Consider the following 21,823-nt stretch of genomic DNA (forward strand, 5'->3'; position numbering starts at 1 on the left):
CTTTCAAGCAGATATAATAAACAAATAAGCATTTAGAAAAAATATCTGTTGAACCAAAGGGCTATCTTGAAGATCAGTGTTTTATATTAAATGTTTGGTACATTTAGTCAGAGAAATAAAAAGGTGTGGTCCTTTAAAAATTCATGCTCACCACAGTTTACTTCAACAAATATTCTCAGTGCTTGCTTACTAGATGTTTGACACTATTATAGGTTCTGGAAATACAGAGATAAATAAGGCACATCTTCACCTTGGAGCAAAAGCCCATCAGTTATGAGTTCTTGCATTTTCTCTAGGTAATGGGAAAACAGCTTTAAAAAACTCATTTCTCACTTGGACCTAAATGGATTCAAAATGGCTTTGCAGCCAAGAGCTGCAGGTCTCTTCTTTAAGTTCCATCTAAGATGTTCGTTCCAAAATAAGCAGCAGTAAGGAGGCAAACCTTAGACAGCTCTTGGTTGCAGAGAAGAATCTGCTTCTTCAATTGGAGACCCAGTTTCTCTCCCAGACTACCTCGTAGCCCTCTTTCCAGACCTGCCGGGTGACTTACTACACTTATAAGAAATGCAAGAAGCAGAGCTTGGGCTTTCATAAACAAAAAGTTTTCTCACTTTGTCCTTTGAAATTAATGCATTTTAAAAAGAAAAAAAAAAAAACACAAGACTCCCTTTTTTCCAGCTCCCCTTGTGGATTTGGCCTGCTGGGGCGTCCGACATCCTCATTCCATTCATGACTGCCATTCTTACGAGGAGAGTCACTGCTTCAACTTCTGTGTGTGTGGGTGTTCTTCTGGGAGCTGCAGACATTCGAGGTCCCCATTGCCTTGCAAACTCAGTTCTGCATTTGGGACTCAGTTTTTTTTTTTTTTTTTTTTATTTTACAGGTAGAGTTATAGACAGAGAGAGACACAGAGAGAAAGGTCTTCCTTCAGCTGGTTCACACCCCAAATAGCCGCTACAGTCGGCGCTATGTCGATCCAAAGCCAAGAACCAGGTGCTTCCTCCTGGTCTCCCATGCGGGTGCAGGGCCCAAGCACTTGGGCCATCCTCCACTGCCTTCCTGGGCCACAGCTGAGAGCGGGACTGGAAGAGGAGCAACTGGGACTAGAACCCAGCGCCACAGGTGGAGGATTAACCAAGTGAACCACGGTGCCGGGACTCAGCTCTTCAGCTTTGCTTGCTGTGTGCCCTCCACAAGCCCAGGGCGCTTGAGAATGGATGGACGCTCTGTAGAGGAGTCAGCATAACAAGCTTGAGTCTCTCCTACACATCTTTAAAATGGGCATAATAATACCTCAGAGAACAAGCTGAGATAATGTATGTGTTCATGCTCCAAAAACTGAACATTTGCTTTCCAAAGGTATGATATTATTTTCATTTCTCACATCTCCCAAGTCTACTTCCTATTTGCAGACTACAAGTAGCCATACCTGCCTTGTTGATCCCAGAATGCTTGGTGAGGACTACATGGGTCATGGACACCTATATTATGACCACTACAAATGCTATTATCTACTGCAGCACACTTCCTGAGAGCTTGCTATGCCCAAATCTCCTCAAGGCCTTTGTGTTAATGTCCTGACAGTTTTTTTTTTTTTTTTTTTTTTTTTTTTTTTTGACAGGCAGAGTGGACAGTGAGAGAGAGACAGAGAGAAAGGTCTTCCTTTGCCGTTGGTTCACCCTCCAATGGCCGCTGCGGCCGGCGCACCGCGCTAATCCAAAGCCAGGAGCCAGGTGCTTCTCCTGGTCTCCCATGGGGTGCAGGGCCCAAGCACTTGGGCCATCCTCCACTGCACTCCCGGGCCACAGCAGAGAGCTGGCCTGGAAGAGGGGCAACCAGGACAGAATCCGGCGTGCTGGCACCGCTAGGTGGAGGATTAGCTTATTGAGCTGCGGCGCTGGCCCTTTTCTTTTCTATCCCTGTTTCTAACAAGGACTGATATTCTTCTCCAGAAATGGTACCTTTCAGCAGTTTCTCTTTCATTCTGGAACCTCGATGACTTCTAACAAAATGACAGTAGCTCTAAGGCACAGAAGATGCTTATGTGACCATTTTCTTCTCTAAAAGCATCCAAACCAGCATTTTGAAAAAGACTGGCAGAAGTAGCCCAGAGCTGGGGCCAGGAAGACCACTGTGCAGGCAGATGTCCAGGTTTGGGCAGCCACAGGCAAAGGACTCCCACTTTCAGCTCTGCAGGTAGATATTTGTTTATGGTTATCACTTTCCAGAGCATTTGCAAGATTTTCTTTCTTTTAATTAACCCCAATCAACCTCCAGTCAGCCACACCAAGTAAGGAACATGAAGCTGTGCATTGTATCATTGATTGAATTATTTTATTCCTTTATTTGTTAGCAGTTTATTATCCCTGTCTCTCCTCTCCGTTAAAATGTTAAAATCCATCCAACAAGAACTTGGTCTTTGCTGTGTGGCCCAAGGGCCTTGAACAAGACCCAGCATGTAGTAGGTGTTCAGTATCTGTAACTTCTATTGCATCATCATTTCCCTTGAACTAACATTTTCCACTCAGGAGAGATTGGGCTTTTAGAATTTGAACATGGGCAGAATTTTTAGAGATTATCTAACCCCTGATTTTCCAAATGGTTGTAGCACTGGATCCCTGCTTTAAATCTATGTTAAATGCATAATTATATAGGAGATGGACACCTGGAATCAAACCACAGGCCCCTCCCTCTCTCCTTCCTACCCCTATTCCTGAAAGATAAATAAGCAATCACTATGATCTGGTCATTGACTCAGTATGTATTTATTGTGGACCTACAATCTGCCAGGAACTGTTAAAGGCTTAGGATTGTGCAGTGAACAAGACGAACAAGGTCCCTGGTCTCAGGGAGTTTACATTCCAGGGGCGACAGACAGGAAATGCACAAATAAATCAGGACTTATTAAATTTAGAGAGTGATAAAAGCTAGGAACAAAACAAGAATTCTGCAATTGATATGGGGGGACTAGGCAGGGAGCTATAAAAAGAATAAATGAACTGGAAAATTTTCCACAGTTTCTGTCTCTAGCATTGCACTCTAACTCCACCCCTTTGCATGCCAATCCAGCACACACACTTTCCCATGATACACCTGAGTCTCCTCCAGGACCAGGAAAGAGAAGTCTCCATGAAGAAGATGTGTACACAGAGTTCCACGTGGAAATGCCATGAAAATCTACCAGAAGACCTCATGTGCACTAAACTCTGCCCAAACTCCACCCTGATGATATTTTCAATTAGGGTACTCCCCCACCCCATCCATGGGATTGGACAAGGGAGTGTCCCTGTTTTGGCCTTCTCTTGCTATCTCTTGTCAGGGCAGCCCTCTTTGTCTGGTCACCTCAAGGGGAGTTTCTCTCCTCTCGGGATTGCCAGCACTCACGCCTGACTATATACTCACTCTCTCATCTTCAGTAAATCCCGCTTCCATTATTGCACTTTATTGATGCCTCTGCTTTGAATTCTTATCTCAGTGGGGGCAAGATGCTGGAATAAAAACTGAGGAAAACACTCCGACAACATAATGGGATAAAATGATGGGGGAATAAGGGAGAGAAAAACCAGTCATGTGTATCTGCTCCAGTTACTGTAGCCTGGGAAGTCTCTCTTGGAGGTGATATCTAAGTTGAATCCTATATGACAAGAACAATCCATCCAAGCAAAGTACATTCGGAATCCAATCCTTTTGGACTACAGATATGGAAACAAAGAAGCAAAGGAGAAGTGCATGCCCCAGAGTCACCCTGTTAGGCAAAGCCTTGACCAGTCTGGAGGTCTCCTGTCATTCCACATTTACTATTACGATATAACGCTCTTTTTCTTCGGTTCTATAAACTTTCATGTTCTTGTCCTTTGGAGCTATTTCCTGTAAAACTGATCTCCTTTCTCATAATCTTTAACACATTTACTTATTTCTTGTCTTCTCTGAAAGATGAACTTCGTAACCAACTTGTGTTCATTTTATTAAAAATAATCATGGTTAAAAATGTGTGTGTGCTGGGCACTTGGAGTAGATTTTCTAAGCAGAACTAAGACCTACCTAATATATTGGAAAAGGAAGGCAACCTATCTTCCTTTATCTTAGTACTTTTAAGAAGAAAAGCCATGTTGCACAGCATATCACCAAGATATTAGGAAAATCTTAATAAACTATAAGATGCATGGAAAGAACTGGGATAAAAAAGTCACCATCCAGCCGGCGCCACGGCTCACTAGGCTAATCCTCCACCTTGTGGCGCCGGCACACCGGGTTCTAGTCCTGGTCAGGGTGCCGGATTCTGTCCCGGTTGCCCCTCTTCCAGGCCAGCTCTCTGCTGTGGCCCGGGAGTGCAGTGGAGGATGGCCCAAGTGCTTGGGCCCTGCACCCCACGGGAGACCAGGAGAAGCACCTGGCTCCTGCCTTTGGATCAGTGCGGTGCGCTGGCCGCAGTGCGGCAGCTGTGGCAGCCATTGGAGGGTGAACCAACGGCAAAGGAAGACCTTTCTCTCTGTCTCTCTCTCACTGTCCACTCTGCCTGTCAAAAAAAAAAAAAAAAAAAAAAGTCACCATCCAATAGCTCTAACCTAACAGACAAGTAAGCTAACCATGTCTACCCTTCAAAACAGAATAAAATGACAACTACAACCAGGTGACTCTTTTGGCTTCATGCTAGTTACATCTTGCTTTGTTAAAGAAAAAGCACCAGGCTGTCCTAGAGCCTATGTTGTGATCCATGGACCCCCAAGATTCCAGGAATCAAGTCCTAAAGAAGCAATTTGAAGAGCTGAGCTCTAACTGGATCTAGAGGTAGGGAGTTGTGCTACCAAGTAAGTTCTCTAGAGTTGATATTTATTTGGAAAAATGATCCTTCGTTGGTTTGTTGGAGGCAGACCCCATGCATTTCTGTTTCCATTCTATTAAATCCTTAAACAGAGCTGAGTTTTAAGGGCTTAGGACAGCCCTTGGGAAATAGGTGATTACACTCTGTGCTTAGTGGTTTAGCGATAAGGGGGGGAAGAAAGGCAGTGGATTGAATTCCCCTCCCCCAGGCCAATTTTCAGTGACTCTTTTATAGTTCCCCTTTAAAGCGGAAGCATATTCAAAAAATGAAGCAGCAACACATAAAAATCTCACCCATCAATCTGCACTTTTCAACTGTTATATGCATATGAGAGAGGGATAGACAGACAGGGAGACTGGTATATACATATGAAGCTCTAGTCAACTCCTGAGCAAGAAGGTTCTACAAGAATAATTTATTTTCCATTTTCTGTTTTAAGTTTCAGGTAATTATTTCACAGGGGAACTCACTTGGAAATCTTTATTCTGAAGTATAGTTGGGAAGACGTAAGGGGAAAAAAAAGACAGTGCTTCCTCTAAAAATAAATTTACTGGATTCAATGCTACTCTTCCAACTGTGTTTCGCAAACTGGAACCCTAAACTGCCCAAGTAGTACCCATATGGAGTGATGTGCTCAATACCTCTAAGGAAGGTGTTAAGTAATTAACACAGCTAGGGCCCTTCTGCCATGGCTGGACTCACGTTCAAGATTACTTCAGCCCCTTCTCACCAGCCCAGCATTTCCTCTAAAAAGCCAAAACATTCACACCCTTGTCTCCTGTCCTTTGTTTGAGCCTTCCTCATTAGATAACTTAAGGAGATATTGAAATTGGAGAAACAAAAGCAAAATTATCAGGGAATTCTTCAAAGTACAATCGTACCACAAGAGACCTCAGAGGTGATTCCAAGCCATTCACCAAGTGCCCCTTAGTGTTTTTCCTAGAAGGAAAGTAAACACCAGGAAAGCACAAAAGAGGTGAGTATGTTGATCAACTAGTAATTTATCAGAACCAACACTGGGCCCGCACATCCAATTCCAAGGCCAGTACATCCATGTCGTATCACAAATAGGTATAGCACGTAGGTATAACACAGTACCAGGGGTCACTTCCTCTTCATTTATTTATTTTTTTATAAAGGGTAAGATGGAATAATAATGTACTTAGAATAATTTCCTATCAAAGAAAGATTCTATCTCTTAAAGATGGCTTGTGCTGACTTTCCTCCGCATGCTATACTATAGCTAACAAAGCCTTTGTGACCTAGAAGATCGAATGCGATTACATTGCCCCTATATATTTGCTATGCTGTTTGACTCTCCCAAGGGCAGCATAACAGTACTAGGGGAGTGACATCTTTATGAGGTTAACCCTTTTCTATTTTAAGGGTAGACTACCAAAGGCAGATGTGTTCCCTGGAGCATAACAAGAATGCTGGAAATTTGGTAGTTAGAAGGAATGACAGCACCAGGCCATCATCCAGGAGAGAAAAAATTACATTGCTGTTCAGAGGGACAGTGAGCTGGGGAACCCTTGGAGGACATCGATGCATACAATGTGAAAGGGATATGCCACAGGAAGGGGGGGCCTGAATTATATTATTTTATTATGAAATTATGTTATTTCTTTATTATGAAATTATATTATTTTTTATGAAAAGAAACAAAGGAAAATAATGTTTGTAAGCTCTGCCACGTGCCTGACAACATGCTAGGTCCTTTCATGTGCTATCTCATTTAATTTTCAAAACCTTTAGAGATAGTTAATACTATCCCAAAGAGCAGAAAATAAGGCTCAAAGATGCCAAATCACCAGAATGGGATAACTCAGCTTTAGAGTAAGTGGAGCTATCTTCCACACTGAGGTTTGCCAGCTCTGATTCTATTAACCTTTGCTACGTTAAGAAATGCCCCCGAAATTACTGGCTTAAAGCAGTGATGTGACATTTCTCAGGATTCTGTAAACTGCTTGTACAGCCTGCCTGTAGGTTTCACCTGGGCACACACGTTTAAGGACTGGCTGGACCCAAGAGGGTCTCACTCCTGGGTGGGCAGTGGTGCTATTTGGAGGCAAGGGTCTCTAAGTGGGAGCTCATAATCCGGCTGGATAGACTGCTTCTCCTATACGGTGGTCTCAGAATGGGGTTTCAACAGGGCTTCATAAAGGCCACCCTCAGATGTAGCACAGCGCCTTTTCTAACATATACTATTGGCAAATGACATCGTCGGTCCTCTCAAGATACATGGGAAAGAAACAGCACCTACTTTTTCTATGAGATGGATAGCCATGTCACATTACAGAGGGCTATGTGGATTGGAAGGAATCACTATAATCACTTAAAAATCAATTATCACAGGCTCTACAACACGAAGGTCCTCCTACTATCAGGATTTTTCTAAAAATTCAAAACTTCCCCTAATGTTCTCTTTTTTATAGGTTTATAAAAGGCCTTAATGAAACGGCTACTTTTTATAACCTGGACGAAATGTTAGAAAACTTGGAGTTCCAGTCCTAGCTCTGATGTTATGGGATTTTGCAAGGTTTTCTTTTTTAATTTTTAAATGGGCTTTAATTTCTTCATCTATAAAAAGAGGGTTTGGTGTGATTTCTCTCTAAGGGCTCATACAGCACTATAAATTGTAGAATAGCATCCTATTTTTAGTGCCTTATGAACTGGCTCTCTGGGGGATGGGCAGGATGGAGATGAGAGAAGGCTAGAAATGAAATGGTTTCTATTTTGCAACACACTCCCTTTCACAACTGTGGGCGCAGAATTTGGGAGGCCTTAAGGAACAGAAACCCTTTGCCATGTGTAGCTGTAAACTCACATCAGCTGAGTGCTTTTCTGACCATTCTCATTTACTACATGCCAAACCTGCCTGGGTCCTCCAGCATGATACCAAGGATTCAAGTGCAAGACCTTGCTCTCAGAGCCTATTTGGACAAAACAATTGCCATGCAGCACACACTCACACCAGCTGAGCAGACAACAGAGGGAAAAGGGTTCCTGAGCTGGTGACTTCCGGAGGGAAATGCTTAGCCCAGAGCTCTCTCAGAAAGATATTGTTGCCTAGTCTATGGAAGATCAAGTTCCCAAGGAGAAAACTAATGTTTAATTTAGCACAAAGACAGCTCAGAATCTCTCTCTGGGGGACTGAGCCTGCAAACAGATCCACGCGCAAAGAATCCTAGTGAGAAAAGGAAGCTCGCTCTGGCGCTTCAGCTGGAGGACTAGACCCAAACTTTCTAAAGCCCTGTCTGTCAGACTGTTAAGAGGACCAGAGCTCTTTCCTATTTCCTTGATACGTCTGCAGTTTGCACTTTTTGAGCACTTCCGTGAAACAACCCAATGGGATAATGCCACTAGCACATACTCATTGTTGTCTGAAATTACATGGTACAGTGTGGCAATCCAGCGTGCAAGCCTTGGCCGGTTTAGCAAGGATCAGTCCTCTTAGGTGAACACAGTGACAACAAAAACCTTGTTTTCTCACTTCTTAGCCTGAAAAGGCTTTCATTTTTTCATCATTGAGACCCCAGAGGCCTCCAGAACTGAGCAATTTATACCTGAGTATGGCAGTGATCATTCCATCGTCAGAGTTCAATACATATTGTATTCAGTGAAGCCACTTCTTTGCACCCTAGTTACCATAACTCGAAACGCTTTTACTGTGTATCCAACAGGTTTCTGGTAAGGTATTAGCAACAAGAGCAGGCCTTTTCTCTTAAATACGTTTTCTTAAAAAAAAAAAAAAGACATGTAATTAACTTTTTATTCAAATCTGTCAGGACTACCTGTAGAGAACTCTGTGGTGCAAAGAATTTAAGGTGTTGGGCTTCGTGAAGGTGAAAGTCTGCCAGATAAGAATCACAAATACAAGGGGACTTCAAAAAGTTCAAGGAAATTGGAATTAAAAAGAAGTGTTTTGATATAAAATTTTTTGAAATTCATGTATTGTTTTTTTTTGTAATTGCGTTTCCTATGAACTTACGGAAGATCTTTCCTGAATGTAACTCAGCCACATTTCTGACAAAAGTGACATTGTTGTTAAGTCTACATCAACATATGAACATGCCAGAATGACTCAGGAAGCAAGTACATTGTTAAAAAATGAAATAAATCAAACTGAACCAAATTTGATACTACAGTTCCTAAGCATTATTATCCTTGAGAGAGGAAGGGGGTATCTAAATTTATATAATGGGGATAAACAAAAGCATAAATAAAGAAGTTAACCATAGTCTTTGCTTTGCGTAGAAACAATATTACTTAGTCTAAGTATCATCCAGCAAAGAACAAGAACTGCTCTCATCCTAATCCTGTCACTTCTTCATAGAAACATCATGCTTTTGATGAAGAATTATCAACATTAAAACTCACCTTGAGGCCTTGGCAAATTTTTGCCATGTTTCTTATGGAAAGTCACACTTTAGGAAGTACTGCTCAAAGGAGAGATTCCAAGCTAAGAAGCACATCAAGGCATGGAATTTTCAACTTGCTCCTGGTAAGGGTTGGGATGAAGCCAAATTTGTGTTGCTTGTTCATATGCAATTTTAGCTAGGAATCTGGCTTCCAAAAGCATAAATTTAAATCTCCAAGAAAGGGAGCTTCTAACCTTTTGTTATTATGGAGTCTGGTTTTTGTGGGTAAATGTGAAATTTAAGCTATCTTTTGGGAGTTTTGAATTATTACAATAGTCCAAATGTATCAATTTAATTAAATCAATTCAAATTAAATTCAAATTAATTCACTTTAAAAGTATTCATTAATTTGGGGCAGGCCTTTAGCCCAGAGGTAAGCCCCACCTCTGGAGTGAGTGATTGGTTCCATTCCCAGCTCCCACTCCTGATTACAGCTTCCTGCTAATCCAGACCCTGGGAGGCAACAGTGATGGCTCAAGTAACTGGATTCCTGTTACCTGTGTGAGAGGCCTGGATTGAATTCCTTCCACTCAACCCAGTCCTGGTCATTGCAAGCATTTGGGGAGTAAACCAGCCATGGCAGCTTGCTCGCTCGCTCTCCTCTCTCTTTCTCTTTCATCTCTACACCTCTCAGATAATCAGTTTTAAAAGGAATTATTCAATAATTTGAATTAACAATTGATATATATGGACTATTCAGTTCTAATGATTCGAAATTTTTAACGGCTAGTTTAAATTTCTCATGTACCCACTAATTCCATACTCCAGACTTGCTGGGTCACTGAATGGAAACCCAGACTATATTCTAAAAGTAAGGAGTCAAGTAGGTTCCACTCCAGTCAAGTCCTAGATTGAGACTCCTGGTATCCGAGGAATACAAAAGAGATTAATCGCTTCTAGTCTCAAAAAAAGACACCATTTAACTCTTTGCAGGGAGATGTAAATCAATCCCAGGTGACTTCTTAATATGAAACTATTGATGAAAACTTAATAACACAGTATACCACTCTAACCATTTCAAGTAAATATTAAAGAGAAAAGCATGCCCTTCTATAATATGTCTGATGTACTTCTAAGGCTAGAATCCCAGGCTGGGACAATTGCATCATTTAATCAGCAGTCCTAAGACATTAGTTCGATTACTATCATTTTGATAGTTGAGGAAACCAAAGGGAGCAAATCTGATTTAACTAAGACAACAGGCCTGTTAATTGGTGGAATTGAGATTTGAAATATCTTACCATACACTCTAGGTTCTTAACTCCTATGCTGCCTTGCTTCTTAGAACAAGCCAAGTTGAACACTTGTGTTTCCAACCCCATCCACATCTCTTAACAGTAAATTCTAGGAAGGCAAAGGCTCTAACAAATTGCTCATTGATATAATTCTAGAACAGTGCATGACATGAAATAGCTACACAATTATTATTCACTAAATTAATGTATAATTTCCCCAACTCTAAGAAGACTCATGTCTAAAATTTGGATGTGAGATTTCAAAACCTTTGCTAAAATCATGAAGACCCAGGGTGGCATCAATACTGTTACTTCCCCATGTTCCTAGCCATTCCTTCAATTATTTGCCTATAGTAGGGCCCAACTCTCTAGCCTCAGGTTTGTGGTAGAATGCCTTCTCCAGGAAGTAGAACAGCTTGCATTCTTCTACATTTGTCCCTTAGATATGTACAGGAAAAGGTCAAAACTGGCAGATAGTCCACTGGCTACGTACAGTATCCCCACATCATGCTGTGATTCAGGGCAGGAAGGGGTGCTAGCCTTTTCTCCTTTGCCATCCATTCTCTAGTGTCCTTTCCTGTGCCTTGTAACCAGGGACCAAATCGGTAGCTTACTAAACCCTAGTGAAAGATCTGGAACACATCCACACTAAAAGCAAATAAATCAGTACACTTCAAAGACAATCTGAGATTACAGCTTCTCATACATTTTTGGCCATGATTTTTTAAACCTAAAAGACATTTTGTAAGTGTACAAGCAAATTCGTTTATTGGGCAGATCACTTTACACATTAAGAGTGTACATTTTTTACCAACAGGGCAATTCTTGTTAGTACTAGAAGGCCTAGGGAGCCTAAGAAAAGTCATGCAGTTGGTTCTGTTTCTTTTAGTTTCTCTTGTGCGTCTAGCGAGCGTGCTTTTAAAATCGTCTCCTTCCAATGCCAAAGGCCATGTCATGCCGTATATAACTCACTGTGAACAGGAGAAGTGTGTAAATAGCGAGGCATTAAGCAGCTCCAGGGACTTGAAGATAGGTAGTACAGAACACTTAGGCAATGCACTCTGAGAAGAGGCTGCTGGAGGGGAAATGTAATACTTGTCTTCAAGTATATGAAGGATTAGTATTGCTTCACAGCTGCCGAGTCCTTTGAGCCTTCCTCGCTCGACCATTTTCCAGAGCTTCTGATTTGCTCTCCCCAGACTTCCAGACCCTTCGGGGGGTGGAATGACCTCACCTGTCACCCAGCCACACGGTCAGCCAGATTCTGCTGTCTGTCCACTGTGCACTTTCACACCCACTCACATGCTCAAAATCAGCGACCCCACCTCCCAGCTCTGCATTCCCTCCCTCTCCCAGGTCCTGCTGGTGACCCACATTTTCCATAAAACTGCCCCAGGTTGAATTTGGATCTCTCTCCTACCAGCAACCAACAGGACTCCTATTTTAAGCACCTACTATGTGTCATGCACTATTCTGTTTTCCTAAATAACACTAACTTTACACATGAAGATACCAATACCAAATAATAAAATCATTTCCCCAAACTCATACAGTAAATATGTGCCAAGAAAAGTTCTCAACACTGGTCTAACTATAAAATTGGTACATCGAATTCTCCCATTTACTCTAAGCCTTGGGGTCTCTATTGGCAAAATGGGGCCAATGTTGCTTATTCATCTGGTATTTACAGGCATTATAGAAAACACACAGCACGTGTGCCCTATATATACTAGGGCTTAATAAATATTTGCCCCTCTCTTTGATTGCCTGTTTCAGTTGTGGTCCTTTCTCCCTAGCCAGTATCTAGTTCACTGCTGCTTTGCTGAAGCATTCTTGTTGTCAGACTTGTCAGACTGCAAGCAAGCAGGGACTAGATGTCTTGTATTTCTCCTGATTCTCCCATAGAGCTTGCTGCAGTGTGAAGGAACTTAGCATGAAATGCAAGAGGAAGAATTTAGAATTGCTTTCATTTAACATGCCCCTGCCCATGAACATGAACATATATAAGGTACTGGCTTGAAAAATAAGGCAGTAGAATTCACTCAGAAATGGTTAGCTGCCATCCATGGCTGAAATGGAGGAATTTTTTTTTTTTAATTTCCTTCCAGGCTTTTTGAGATTAAACACTATTGCTAAAAACACAATCAAACTCACAATAAGAAAAACTAGCTAAACATGATCATTCTTTTAGTCACATTTAATTGTTGTATCTAAGAACATTTGAAAGCCCATGTTTAAACATCTTGGTACTTTAATTACAGGCATAGGGAAGCTATAAGGTATTCAAGTTTAAGATTCAGAAAAAGTTGACAAACATTGCCTCACAATGACAGTATTTCAAAGGAAGCAGAAGCTTTCTATAAACACTGACCTCAACAAGCAAGGCACGTGGGTCTACACGATACCATCACCTTGCAGTCAAAGCAAGCTTTATGGCAAGTTTTAGCAAAGTATTGCACCAACTTGTCTTAGCACTTGAGCCTGTTTTCATTTGTCAGATCTTTTCTATTTACTTGAAGAAGTAGTAGGGAGGTCTTGGGTAGATAAGAACTCTCCCTTTATTATTTTGCTCTGAAAAGCACAACAAAAATAGGTCAGCTTTCTAAGGAAATCATGGCTGCAAATATAAATAATGTATGTATTCCTTCCACCAGCCCGGGAGGGGGATGCTTATCATGCAGTCAGTTGCAGCCACTCACATCTGGCTCCACACTTAACAGCTCTCCAATTGCCAACTGTCAATCGGAAACTTGATTATTATCCATTAAGAATAACCAGGGAACTCTGGCAATGATTTAGCTTGTTTGACTTCCTTAAGCTAACAATTAACATTTTAGACTATTGTTGACAAAATATTTAACTTTCCCATGCCATTTGTGTAAACAACTTTTCTAATATTCCTTAGACACTCGGTGGGTGGGAGGGACACACCTTTCTAAAGCATCGCAGGTCTGTGCAGAGATCTGTAGCATGCACTGAGATCAGAGACTTTCACAGCATCACACATGTTAAATAGGATTTCCTGGGACTTTCAGGATCACTTAAGCACACTGATATTTCAGTCTTATCTTGACAGCGCTAAATTTGAAATACCAATCCCTCTATTTATAATGAAAGCTACTCCACCATTCAAAACAGACAACTGAAAGATGGGTATACTTCTAATCCCTGGAAAAATTGGTGTTATTCTTCATCGTTTAGTAGTTCATTATTAGTAATACTAACTACAGTGCTTTGCATTTCTACAGTACTTTATTTTTTTCTGAAGCCTGTTCAGAAACATATTCACTAACTTCTCTCAACTAGCCAGGGCAGCATTATGGTTCTCTTTCACAGATGACTGGTCCTAGTTACCCAGCTGGTTCATGACGGAGCAGCCAGGAAACCAAGGGGTGCAGGCTCCTGGCTGGTCTGTTTTCTTTCCTCTACACCATATTAAAGAAAAGATCATCTCTGAAGCCAAAAATGACTTAGAACTACTTAATCCACTCATCCTAGCAACCCAATCTATGCAACAGTAAAAGAGTTTGTCTGGGAAACGAGAAAGATTAATAATGTACCATGGAGGCTCTAAACCTTACGGTTCCATAGACCAGCAATTATTCCGTTTCACAGTTCATTCAAAGATTCAAACACACTTCACCAGAAAAAGATTTAGTGCCTGAAGCCTGTACCAAGGGTTTAGAACTGCAGATCTGCCCAAAGCCCCAGAATCCAGGTCCTCTGAAAGGCCCTATTCCTACAGCCTCTGAAGCAGCGGGGCTTCCCCTGAACTTGTACTTGAGCTAAATGGAGAAACTGGCTGAGTAAGGGCTGCAGAATTAGGCTCTCAATACAGACAGAATTAGAACTGGCTTGGAGGTTATTATTGCATTGTTCTTGAAACTCAGGCTATTGAAAGGATTCAGACATGATATATTCCTTGCAGGGTGACACCAAAGGCAACACTATCCCATCAAACAGAAGTTGTCCTTTCACCCTCACTCAGCAAATATTACCCATTCTCTACAAGGCACCACATTAGCAGGCATGTAGGACAGGGAGCTTCCAGCAGAGGACACAGCACATATTTAATTTTAGATGATCAATATTCTCTCCCTTTCTCCAAAGGACATTTATGGCCACTTATAGCATACGAATTAACTATTAGAGCGATACATCCAACACACCCAGACCACATAAATCTGGTGATGGACATGGTAGCAATAAAATGAAGGAAGAATTCTGACACTCATTCTGAGCCAAGGCCCTTTTCAATTAATAGTATCTAGGAAAATAAGAGAAGCCCAAGTGAAGGGGACCTGCAGGAGGACCTGCGGGTGTAAGGGCTTGGTGAATCACTGGCTAATGCCCATCCCTCCCTTTGCACACAATGTTATCAGGTTAATTCAGCCCTTGCAGTACGGTCTTTGAGTACCATGCTGAGTAACAAGGCTCCAAATTTAGAAGCCAGCATGGAGAGGGAATTTCCATCAGCCAAAAGTGGGGTAGTGGATCAACCCTTGCAAACACCACACGATTTCAGTGGAAAGCAACCATCAGGCATAACCTGTCCTTATCCATCCTCCTTGCATCATCACCCCACTCGGAGAGGCAGCGCCTCCACAGGAGTATTTCAGGAGCTGGCTGGTTAGTGGCTGGGAGAGAGCAAGCAGATTCCCTCTGAGAACAGGGGCGGCCCAGCAGCCACCTCAGCTTCGGCAGCGGGCAGGCTTCAGCAGGGAAAGGTCAGGCGCTGCTCCCTCGTTTCCCTCCCAGCATGGATATTGCTATTGTGGAGTCACAGGAACCACTGAAGTTGGTTTCATTTTGCATTCCCAAAACGCCCAAGAAAAAGCCGCAGCCTCATCTTACTCCCAAGTTCGACAAAGGCAAAAAGCGTAGGCAACCCCGCCACCTTCCTTGCAGAGGCTGGGATGCCATGGCGATGGGGAAAGCCCGCAAGGAGGCCCTTTCGTGGCCCCTGCAGTCCTGGCACCCAGGGCAGAGATCAGCCTTCTCTAATCAGGGTTGGGCTGGGTGCCTGGCTTTCAGTATCATCCCCAGAAACACTTACCAGGAGACTGTGAAGCGCACAAAGCCGTATTATTGGGAGACTTGCAGACAGATTATAAATCTACTGGGGACAATCGAGGCATTTAGATCCTTTTGGCTGCTGATGCCGGTGACACACACATACATACAAACCTCATTCTTCTCTCCATCAGAGCAATTCTCTCCTCCCCTCCATCACCCTAGCATCTCTCTTTCACAAACCAAACTCCCACTGCTCTGCTAGGGAATTCCAGGGAGAAGTGGGGATGGAGCAGGTGGCAGAGAAAGGAAATTAGGCCTTCAAGCTCTAATGGAACCCCACAGGCTAATTGTATTCAAGGGGTAAAGCAGGGAGCATTGGGCAGTTTAAGTGTGAGTGGTTAGTCGTCATCTGGAACTGGTGTCAGGGAGTGGCAGTTTTAGGCAGCCCAAGCAAAATGTGTGTGAGAGGATGTGGGGGGTGTGTGGAGAAGAGAACTCCTGGCCCCCGGAACTTCCCAGAACGTGGACCTAGGCCAAAGAGAAGGGGGAGCCAGGAAGGAGCTTCCCATGGGTCTGGCTGCAGGATGCTAACTCCCCAGAGCTCATTTTCAAGTTCCCCCGGAAGGAGGAGTTTCACATGGCACCATCCTCTCCTTTGGACTTTTTCTGAGTACTTCTGAGCTTGCATGGCCACTTCCTGTTGCTGACTATCAGAGGGCCTGGCTCAAGTAGACTGGAGCTGTGCTGTGAGCGGACACAACCTCAGGAGACCAAGCGAACTCAGGAAGGGAGGAAGCCTACAGGGCTTCCACCTCCTCCCAGATACCACTGGCCCGGCAGCTCTGAGGGAAGTCAGCACACAGCAGGTAGGCACCTGCCCAGGACTGGCACCAAGAATCGCTTGTTCCAGGCATATTCCCTCTGGGAGGATGAAGTTCTCCTCTGACGAAGAACCTGCAGGGAGCAACCACATCACAGCTGTCCCAGGAGGGGCTGAAGACAACGTACTGCTTGGGATGCGATCTGTGTATACCACCCTGGGTGCCTGCCCCTCTAGGCAGGACTTGATTGGGGTGCCTGTGAAGGAAGCTAGGTGGGGGTGAGGGCGAGGAGAAATTGACAGGCAATCAGGGAGTCGGCCTCCAAAGAAACATCCCCTCCTTCCTCTATCTTTGGGACATTTTCTCCAACTTCTATTTTTAAATAGGGGATACTTGCGGAGTTTGTTCCAGAGTTGTTCAGGGTCTCTTAACCCAAGAAGGGACCACTTCAAAGGGAGCAGGAAAACTGGGCAAGAAGGAAAGGGCCTTAGCAAAGTTCAGCTGGGCTGATAGACGCTTCTGGGGCCTCATCAGAGCTAACTGGCTGAGGCTGGAGGATCCTCCGGACAGCGGGGTCTCCCGCATTCAATTGGATCTGGCCTGCTGTAGCCTCTTGTTTTGCTTTTTGTTTGTTTTAACAAGTTGTGGACGCCATTTTGCCTTTGGAAAACTCAGAATTTTTTTTTAATCAGTTAAGGAACACCCTACAAGTAGAGGAAAACCCATGAATGAGCACCAACGGAACTTGATGAGTAAGAGTTTAAACCACACAAACAACACACCCAATGGCTCCTGAAGCAGTCAGGTGACGCCTTGGCCTTTGTCAACGCTGTCCATTTTACATCGGGCCAAGGCGACCTCTACCTTCGCCAAAGGCCACGCGACCACAGACCAGAATCATGAGAAAACCAGGTGCCTTACCGCAATCAGGGCCGAGTTCCTCTGGTCCCCCGAGGCCGAGGCTGGCGGCTGCTGCTCTCCGTTTATCCCACCACCGCCACCACTGGTGCTACTGTTCAGCAGGTGCTGTTGGTGGTGATGGTGGTAGTCTGGTGGGGGTGGCGGGGCTGCTGTGGCTGCTGCTTGGGAGGCTGTAGGTGGGGCGGCGGAGGGCGGCGCAGCGGCCGCAGTGGTGGCAGCGGTGGTCGTGGCCTTGGAGTGCTTGCCAGCCTTCCTTGCCCCTTGGCCGTGCTGGACGAGGCTCAGGAGCTGCAAGGTGCTCTCCCTCTCGCGATCCGAACTCTCAGCCCTACCACGCTCATAGCGTCCTTCGCAGCTCAAGTGGTGCTGGCGGCAGACGGCGATCCGAGCCCGGAGGCGCTCCACGATAGCACTGTGCACTCTCGGGGTGACTGAGCCCCCTCCAAGGAGCCCCGCCCCAGAGGCCCCCCCTAGCCCTCCTGCGGGGGCCTGCGGGGGCGCTGTGTCCCCCATCTTACTGTACACAAGGCTTGGGATGGTGAGGAGGAAAGGGGCTACCGCTGACTATGGCAGGCAAATCTGATTTTGTCAGTGTGAGCTCAGTGTTCAGGGCCACATGAATAGAGGTCTTCAGGGGTTGGGGTGGGGGGGAGCAGTGGCGAAGATGTGGGGGAAGGGAGTTAGTCAAAAGAGGGGAGGGAGAAAGAACAGAAACCAGCTGGGGAGGGTAAGTTGGAAACCAGCCCCGATCAACTTACTCTAATTGCGGCTGACAGTTCTGGAGAAGTTGGAAAGAGTTGGATTTTTTTTTTTTTTGCCCCCCTCCCCCGACGGAGCTGACAAGCGCCACCAGGTACTTTGTAAACACACGATTTGGGGGTTCGAGCAAGAACTCAGGGATGGTCAAGGCAGAGACAGAAGCCGACAGCGAAAGGAACAGAGCGAGGTATTAATAGAGGGTGAGCTGGTTCCCCCCTCCCCTAATTGTTTCTGAGAATGCTTTATGGGGATGTTTCCATAGAGAAACACGTTTCTACCCTACTCTGTGTAACTGGCAGCCTCTTCTTTTTCTTAGGGTGAAGAAAAAAATAAAAACCAGAACAAAACAGTGCTGTTTCAGAAGGCTTCTGAGGGTTCAAAATGTGCAAACAAATCAAGCGAGCCTTGTCTTTTGGGCTTTAGTTTTTCTCCCTTTCCCTCTGCTCCGGTGCACGCTCCTCTTTGGGGGTCCTGGAGGATGGTGTCTTCTCCCCAAAGCGGGAGACAGCTTTTCAATTGTTAACAATGTCAGTAATTGGACTTTTGGACCATGGTTTTTCTCCAGCTAATCCAATCACCGGTAAAATCCTCATTCCCTCTAAGGTTTCCCAGCCTTAAAGCAAAGCAATCTGAAGTGGCAAGCCACTGAGTGAGATCCTCCAACACATTTTTTTTTCCTTTCCCACTTAGGTTTCTATTCCTCACCCCCAGCTCTATTCTAACACAGTATCAAGAGAGACAAACTCTTCCGAGAGTAATTTACAAACGATGGTCCAACTTACAAACTTCCAGCAAATTGCACCGAGTCATGTCCAGCCACTTTTCTGTCCACTTTTGTACATTCCATCCCCGGCCAGTGGATCTGAGGGTCTGGACTCGCAATAAGCAATGTGGTTCTATCTCTTGTATTGCTTCGCTTTAGAGGTGGAAAAAAAAAAAAAAAACAACACAAAAAAAGTAGCTTGTATATTCCTTTCTCTTTCTCGTCTGTTGTTAGCCGCTTTGCTGACACTGGCTCCCGCCCGGAGTCACGGCGATACACAGGCTTTCATTGTGCTCCGATAGGAGAGGGAGAGAAAGAGAGAGAGTGAGACAGAGAGGGAGAGAGAGCGAGCCAGCAAGCTGCAGATGGGGGGGCGGGGGGCGGGGGGAGGGCGGGAGCGCTCGCTCGAGGCTCCCTGGTGGAAGGCGGGTGCCACTGCGCCAGGGAGCGATCGCCGCCCGGCACCGGGGAAAGGGGAGCGCAGAGGGCCTCCCAGTGGCTGAAGAGGTAAATCCCGGAGCCTGCGACTCGCGCAGCCGGCGCTCTGCTCCGCCTCACGCTCGGGGAAGGAGGAGTGGGGGCACGGGGGAAATTCCCCAGCCTCCACGCAACTACTTCGCCAGCCCTCAATGTCTAAGGAATTCCCGTTCAGGGAATGTGTTTTCCCTTTCAGACCTACGTGACGCCCCCCTGAGGATATCATTTTCATTTTTCAATATGCTGAGAATGACACCACCGAGCACCCTAGCGAGAGCTGGCAGAGCACTGAGGAAGCGCTCATTTCATATAATAAGGAAGACCTGGCTGTGCGCTTCCTTGGGGGAGGGGGACACGCGGAGAGGAGGGGCAACCACACTGTTGTTTCCTAAAGGGCGGGCAGGTGTGGGGTGGACCGGCCTGCCCTTGGTCGTGTCTCTGCAGAAGCCCATCTGGGTGATCACAAGCAAATCAGTAGGGATGAATAACTTTTGAGGATGATGAAATCGGCAATACCAGTTCTAGGGAGGGAAAAACAAAAAATAGATTTTTCTGGGGCCAGCGCTGTGGCATAGCAGGTAAAGCCGCTGCTGCTGTGCCGACATCCCCTGTGGGCAGTGCCAGTTCAAGTCCTGCCTGCTCCACTTCTGATCCAGCTCTCTGCTATGGCCTGGGAAAAGCAGAAGATGGCCCAAGTCCTTGGGCCCCTGCACCTGTGTGGGAAGCCCATAAGCTGCTTCTGGTTCCTGGCTTCATATTCGCCATGCTCTGGGCATTGTGGCCATCTGGGGAGTGAACCAGCAGATGGAAGACCTCTCTCTCTGTCTCTACCTCTCTGTAACTCTGCCTTTCAAATAAAAAAATCTTTTTAAAAAAAGGTTTTTATTTGAAAAGGCAAGTTGACTGTGACAAGCCAAAATAAAGGTATGAGGAATATTATCATTCAGCTGCTTGGTTCAAGCAGTTTCATAACACAAAGCGCACAGATCTCTTGCATAGATCATTATCTGGCCCTCTCCCATCTTTAAAACACCAAGACTTACAGTGGATTCTACTTGTCCTTGTTAGTTAGGGAGAGTACATTCAGGTGAGCATGGTATTAGACTAGCTAGAACCAAAAATATTCTGAGTATCCTAACTTTGAAGTCATTTGGATTTGAGGTCCCATGCCACAGAGCCCCATTAATTTAAACCAACTCTAGCATTGCAGTAAGATGGTCCCACTTCAAACTGGGGTGCAGATGGAAATGAATGGGCAAAATCAAGGCACACAGTTTCAGTTCTCTATCGGTTGGCCTACTTTGGTCCATTTTATTTTCACCACCTCTGGAATGTTAGATGGGAAATAGGGACAAGTGGACTCTGTTGGAATGTATCTTTGTAACTTTTCATTGCAATATGCTCTGAAGTTGTAACTACTCACATGAAGAGAGACAGACATCTCCTTGCTATACGTGCAAAATTTGAACTATCGCAATGTGCTAACAGTTGTGTTCATTAAATATCTTCTTTCCACAACTGCTTGTGTTTACATTCCACAATAAAGTCTGATAAAAGAAGAAATTAAAACTTAATGTTCACTCTGTAAGTACCATGGGTTTTGATTAATGAGTCCTTGGTGAAATCAGTATTCCTAAATGAAATAAACTTTTTGATTTTTATGCCAACACGGACATATCCTAAAAATGTGGCAAGTAGTTCATTTTCACATAATATTCCAGAGCTATAGGACAGTTCTTGGGAGTGTTCATTGGACTTTATGCAGCTGTTTAAAGTTGACATCAGCATCTGCAACATCCTTTTCAATTCACAGCAATTACTATTTATCTAAAAGTCACTGCTTCAGGTATGGCACTCTGCGTGACCTTCTTAATCCTAAAAAATCAGGTATTATTAAACCCATTTAAAAATGAGGAAACCACTTGCTCCAGTTTATGGAACTCGGAATTAACAGATCAAAATTCAAACTCAAATGACTTCAAACCTACCCTCTCTTAACCACTGGGCTGCTGCCTCAATTATCAACTGTGAAAGTAGTTTAGGGAGGCCAGACTGCCCCCAAAGCAGAGCAGCTCCAAGGCTGCAACTCTCTCAATCAATACTCCGGAGTCTAAAAAAGCCCTATAATACTTGTCACCCCCAAGGAATGTTGAGAGGTGGATAAAACAACTCATCTGAATATAAGTAGGAGAGGGGGCATGGACATGGGACATCCAATTGCCTTTAAACACTTCTTTCCCCTTTTCTTATGGTCTTGTTCTCTTTCATAAACCTAAAATTTCTGTATATTCCTATGAATTTTAAGATTTATTCATTTATTTGAAAGGCAGAGTTAGAGACAGATCTTCCATTTGCTGGTTCACTCCATGTCAGCAGGGGGTAGGGCAGGCTGAAGCCAAGAGCCTGGAACTTCATCCAGGTTTCCCACATGGGTAGCAGGGACCCAAGCACTTGAGCCATCTTCCACTTCTTTCCCATTCACATTAGCAGGGAGCTGGATCTGAAGTGGAGCAGCCAGGGCTCCAACAGATGCTGATATGCAATGCAGACATTACAGGTGATAACAGCTTAACCCACTTGCACCATAG

At 44.5% G+C, this 21,823-nt stretch overlaps 1 protein-coding gene across 1 annotated transcript in view; it reads right to left on the reverse strand.

Annotated features, from left to right (window-relative positions):
• Positions 1-19,125, reverse strand: part of MAML2 (mastermind like transcriptional coactivator 2) — a 375,812-nt gene extending 356,687 nt beyond the window's left edge. Inside the window, exon 1 of the mRNA XM_002708435.5 lies at positions 17,237-19,125. Coding sequence (XP_002708481.1) covers positions 17,237-17,749 — 513 coding nt within the window. The 5' untranslated portion in view covers positions 17,750-19,125. The remainder of the gene's footprint in view (positions 1-17,236) is intronic.
• Between the last annotated feature and the right edge of the window lie 2,698 nt (positions 19,126-21,823).

This window comes from Oryctolagus cuniculus, chromosome 1, assembly GCF_964237555.1.
Source record: "Oryctolagus cuniculus chromosome 1, mOryCun1.1, whole genome shotgun sequence".
NCBI lineage: Eukaryota > Metazoa > Chordata > Mammalia > Lagomorpha > Leporidae > Oryctolagus > Oryctolagus cuniculus.